General features: G+C 37.6%; 1 protein-coding gene across 1 annotated transcript; it reads left to right on the top strand.

The window, feature by feature from the left end:
- The first annotated feature begins 1,170 nt into the window (after positions 1-1,170).
- Positions 1,171-3,235, top strand: LOC112190739 (mogroside IE synthase). The gene is made up of 2 exons (XM_024330217.2): positions 1,171-2,114; positions 2,378-3,235. Exons 1-2 carry the CDS (start codon positions 1,326-1,328, stop codon positions 3,113-3,115), a joined length of 1,527 nt encoding a protein of 508 aa, XP_024185985.1. The 5' UTR covers positions 1,171-1,325; the 3' UTR covers positions 3,116-3,235.
- The last annotated feature ends 2,765 nt before the right edge of the window (positions 3,236-6,000 follow it).

The raw sequence follows: 6,000 nt of genomic DNA, 5'->3' as shown, positions 1-6,000 counted from the left end.
AACGTCCCCCAGCTCCTTGGTTAAAGGTTAACACTGATGGGTCTTTTCAAGATGAAGATCACGCAGGCTTTGGTGGTGTTTTTAGGGATTCCAATGGTTATTTTAAGGGTGCTTATGCTTCAAAGTCGCTAGCCAAGAGTGCTATTGAGGTAGAGTTGCTGGCTGTCATTGAAGCCATATAGATTGCCAAAGCTCGCCAGTGGGATAATATATGGCTGGAGACGGACTCTGCACTTGTAATCCATTATTTTAATTCACCTCATTTGATCCCTTGGAAGCTACATGTGCCTTAGTTAAATTGCTTGCACACTGCAAAGCAATTCAACTTTAGGATTTCACATGTCTTCAGGGAAGGAAATCGAGTAGCAGACAGGCTCGCATCGTCTGGACCAAGTCACACAGGTAATAGTTGGTGGGAGGCTCTTCCAGATTTTATTGCTGCTATTTATGGTGGGGATCTTATTTCTTCAGTTTTCTAACGTGTTTCTTAGTTTCATTGTACCTTTGTATTGTGTTCTGTGGCTGTATTGTTGGTTCTTTATTTTCTTTGTTGCTGGTTGTTTCAGGGTGTGGATTTGGCCTAGTCCTCCCTCCCTTCCTTTGTACTTTCTTTTCCATATTAATAAAATTTCGGCTAAGGGCAAGGAGTTAGCTCTTATGTCGCTTCTATTAAGAAAAAAAAAAAAAAAAAACGGAATGATCATTTTGCAGATCACTAGCGTATAGCATCAATCCTTGAAAAAAATTCCATGTCTAAATTGGTCATTCTACAAATAAAAAGCACAAGCCAGTTTTGAGTCTACCAAATACTTTGTCACTGTTTTTGCCACTAACAACACTTATAAAAAGCCAGTTTACCAAACACTCAGCTGCTTTGCTTTTCAGCCACTTATTCTCAGAATTAAGCAGAGGCCAGCTTTTTTTAAAAGCACAGCCATACCAAACACACCCTTAGCCCCTCCGTTGGGGATGAAAATCTTCATTTTTTAGACTATATCCACCCCATAGCCCACGGTTGGAGATGGCAGTACTCGCACTTGGAATTCACCAGGAGATAGAAAGTGAAGTTGGGCTCCGGTACGACGGAACGGGGAAAAGACAAGCACTAGTTTTGATTATTTTGAACATATGTTCAACTACCAGTACATATGTCTGTAACTTTTCCACGTCTACCAATCAACTATTATCGATCGAGCTCTTTATTACATATATGATCGATAAATGATGAACTTATTCACTCCTCGGATCTCCAATATTAATTTTGATCGATCGATCTCTTCGATCATTTCAATTAAGTATACGTAGATTAACTACAGTTTCTTCCTATGGAGAGGGAATGTGAAACAATATCTGCTGCTCCACCTGAGATCCTAGTATTCCCATTTCCTGGTCAGGGCCATATGTGCCCAATGGTTCAGTTCTCCAAGCGACTTGCCTCTAAAGGTCTTAGAGTCACAGTCGTTTCAACCATCTCTGCTGCCAAGTCTATTCAGCAAAGTCCGGCCCATGCCCAAGCTTTCCAAGTAGAATTCATTTCGGACGGTTCCAAAGAAGAAAACAAGTCTGAAACTTTGGACGAAGCTATTGAGCGTTTCAAAAAGGCAACTACACAAACTCTAACCGAACTTATCATCAACATCCAGAACAAGAACACCACTACTACTATCTGTACTAGCAATGGTGATCATGCCTCCTCGGTGGAACAGGTTCCACCCAAGCTCAAGCTCAAGCTCCTGATTTACGACTCAGGGATGCCGTGGGTTTTGGATATAGCGCGACAACAAGGCATAGAAGGAGCTCCTTTTTTTACACAGTCATGCGCGATTGCATCCGTCTACTATCACTTCCGTGAAGGGGCATGTAAGATAATTACTACTGCTCCCACCTCTGGTTTAGATGACGACTCAGAAGCTGCTAATCATGGAAGATCATCACCGTCTACCGACACAATATTATTGCCGGCTATGCCACCACTTGGAGTCAATGACTTACCATCTTTTCTATGTGATACTCATTCCTATCCAGTTTTATGTAAACATACCCTGAATCAATTCTCCAATTTCCGGGAAGCAAAATGGCAATTGTACAACACTTTTGATACGTTAGAACATGAGGTAAGTACCAGTACTACTTATGTATTATAGATAAGAAAAAGAGTGGTGGTCACATTTTTAATTTCAAGATTTATTCCAAAGGAATTAGTTGTGTCAGTATTATATAGAGGAAAAATGCATATTTACTAGCATATGCATATATTTCTAGCACAATATATGTTTCACAGAAAATTAGATTACATATATGTACATGGTATCTCATTTGTATAATACTTTCTATATGTTGTTGAATGTGATTATAAGACGTTGCTAAATTATATTAGGTAGTCAAATGGATGACAAGTCAGTCTTGGGCAGTGAAGACAGTAGGACCAACAATTCCGTCAATGTTTCTGGACAAGCGATTTGAAGATGACAAAGACTACAGTTTCAACCTCTTCGAGCCTGTGGAGACTTACTTGAAGTGGCTTGACTCCAAGGAAACTGGCTCAGTGGTTTATGCATCATTTGGAAGCTACGGTAGCCTAGAAAAAAAGCAAATGGAGGAAATAGCTTGGGGTCTGAAGAACAGCAACTACCACTTCTTGTGGGTAGTCAGAGAATTAGAGAAGGAGAAGCTTCCGAAGAATTTCATAAAGGAGGTATTAGATTCAGCTGATCAGAAAGGTCTTGTCGTGAGCTGGTGCTCGCAGCTGCGAGTCTTGGCTCACAAGGCCTTAGGATGCTTTGTTACTCACTGCGGATGGAATTCGACCCTTGAAGCTTTGAGCTTAGGGGCCCCGATGGTGGCAATGCCGCAATGGACTGATCAAACAACAAACGCCAAGTTTGTTCAGGATGTGTGGAAAGCAGGAGTTAGAGTGAGAGTGGATGAGAAATTAGGTGTTACAACAAAAGAAGAGATAGCTAACTGTATTAGGCAAGTCATGGAAGAGGAAAAAGGGGTGGAGATCAGAAAGGCTTTATCAAATTGGAAGCAATTGGCTAAAGAGGCAGTCAACCAAGGGGGAAGCTCCGATCAAAATATTGAGGAGTTTGTGGCACAACTTCTGTTAATTTGAATTAATGTTCATCTTCCTACTATGTAGTACTTGTATTACTTTCCTTCTTTATTTTGGGCTTAATCCTAAAAGGTGGGTGTATTAGTTGAATTACATAATAGATGACATTTTCACTTAAAATATTATTTGAAATTTATCCTAACTTCACATTCTGTTAAGGAACATCTTGAATAAGTAATTAGAGAATTATTAGAGATTTGAATCCTCATTTGATTTATGTATATTCTAAATAAAGAAAGTACATGAAATTTAATATTACTTGGCTCATACGTTAATTGCCTACAAGGATAGTAAAGGTATACTTGTAATATGATTCTGATTCCTCCATGAGAGGTTGATTATACAATTTTTTTTATGAGGTTTCACTGATTTGTACTAAGTATGAATATTAATTTAATACTATATTCATGATCTATTTTCAGTTGATTTATGCTATTTATTTACTTCGTACTTGTGCATGAATATTCAAGATATTTGAAACTATAAATCAAGTTAATATTCTTTAATTGCCTCAACCAACTGAATATCAACTATTTGACAGGCCGATCATTCATGGGCGACTTACAGCTCACTAGCTGCTTTATGGTTTGTGTGTCAAACAACTGAGTTGAACTGAAAGTAGGAAAAAAAAAAACATTTCAAAAAAAAAAAAAAGTAGGAAAAAAAAAACCACGCATGGGAAACCATTAAGATTGAAGTATAGTTTCACAATTACACGCATTTATATCATGAAATGTCACAGAGTAAATCATGTAGAAACAAAAATCAAATTAATACAGGATAGTTAACAGTTAATCTCGTTAAATCATTCGTCAACAGAGGATAGTATTAATATTGAGTTGATTAAGAGTTGGAACTCTTCTGTGCCTGAATTCCAGTGACCGAGCAGTACATTAGTTTCTAATCATTGTAACCCTAATTTGAATAACAGAAACGATTTCACTATGCTTACGGAGTTACGTACGGATAGTGCAAACTGTATTACATGGAGTTTCAAACTTGCAATGATGCTCGAGGGCTAGGTTTCTGGGTTTAGTAGATGGTTTTAAGAGATTCTTAGGTAGGACAGGCGTGCTACGTGGCCGTATGCCAAGCCAATCATTGCCTATGCAGGGGGTGTTTTGGGTATTTCATTATAATTAAACATGAGTAGTTTTGGAATTCAATTAAAAAAATAGAGAGATATGATTGACCGGGGCGTACCACGTGGCTGGTACGTTTGCCCTACCTAAAAATTTCTCAATGGTTCTTCTCCATCTCGATCAGTATGCAATGATTGAGGGAAAATGATCATCGTCAATGAAATACTAATTAATCAAGGAATATATACGTACATGAATTAAAAAAAGAAGGACAACAAGGCCCAAAATAATGATCAACCCCTAATCACTACAACTCATCTGTGGATCGAATGGGGGACTTGGTTAGAACTGGAAGCTTGGGTAGTAAAACACCCTGCGTTATATCTTATTTGAACATTAGGCTGATATCAACGGCGAGCCGGATTTCAAGCCTTTAATTGTAGGACATGGATTCTATGCACCGTCGATGCATTAACACTGACACATCTGAGCCCTTGATTTTGGTCTAGATTTAATCTAGCCATTAATTGCACGTTAAGATCTGTTAGATCCAGTTCGTTTGGTAAAAATGTGTTGCTTCGGTAAATAGCTAGAGTAAGTTACTTGGTCATAACCAACAGAGCTCTGTCCAACGATGATTAACCTCAGATCTCATATCTCATTGCTCATAGCCTCACCACCACCAAACAACTAAAGGGCTTTGAAATTCCTCCTCCAAAACCCTCGTGCTCGCTAGGATCCAAATAACCAAATCCGATACCTTACCGTAGAAGCCAAAGATTTTGATTTTACACAAGTTGCTCAAAAGACGTGTATTGTGTAAGATTATTAGAACAAAGCCCACAGATGGGAGAAATCGATCTGATATCCAGAACAGTGCCGGAACAGTACCATCCGTGGTGTCTCAAACCATCCAAAATATCAATTCGATCAAAACTCAATGAAATTGAAAACCAATTATACCAGCGAGTAGAGCTTGATGAGTCGACGAAGTTTCTCATCTCATGCTTCCTCAATAGTCGCCAGAAAATGTCGAAAACCCTTCCTCAATTTGTTTAGGCTATCTGCATATTTTCTTTTCCCATTCACTACTTTTCATCAATGAAAACTGGGGCAACTAATTAAATTTTTCTTTCTATACATTACTGGGAGTTTATAGATTAGTACACAGCGTATTTAAAAATTACTCTTCAATTTTTTTTTGTTTAATCTAATAACATCGACACAAAGTTGACCCTGCTTAACAAAAATTTTAGATACAATTGTATATAGGATTGACGGTTTTGGTCGATGTCATGTTTCTCTAAATTCATTGTTCACCTTGTTGTGATGTTGTCGCTTTTGAAAGATCCACATCACTTCATATGCAAGGTACATGTTATACAACATTAGTAGGCACATTGATATTTCTTATGGTCTGCAAAATAAAAATTAAAAAATTTTGTTTTCGACCATTCACACGTATTCATACATAGTTATATACGTCGTGTGAAAAAATTGAAACAGTTCATGGTTGTTATGTTATCGGTCAACCAAAAGGTTATACATATTACTTCAGTTGACTAAGTGGATCGAAGTCGAACTACGATGAAATTAGCTAAATTTTTTATAACCTACATATAATATTCCAATTCTTTCATCTAACAGTAGCTTTTCCTAGTTTCTTATGTCTTGATGAAGTTGATCCTTGAAAAACCTAACTGTTAAATATTTGGTTGTAAAAATAACTTTGATTGACTACATGAATCGAAGTCGTTACGAAAATGAATTTGGTGAATCATTTCAATTTCATTTTTTTAGAAT

Source organism: Rosa chinensis, chromosome 2 (genome assembly GCF_002994745.2).
Source record: "Rosa chinensis cultivar Old Blush chromosome 2, RchiOBHm-V2, whole genome shotgun sequence".
Taxonomy (NCBI): Eukaryota; Viridiplantae; Streptophyta; class Magnoliopsida; order Rosales; family Rosaceae; genus Rosa; species Rosa chinensis.
The sequence above is the reverse complement of the archived record's forward strand: the minus strand, read 5'-3'. Positions and strand labels throughout refer to the sequence as shown.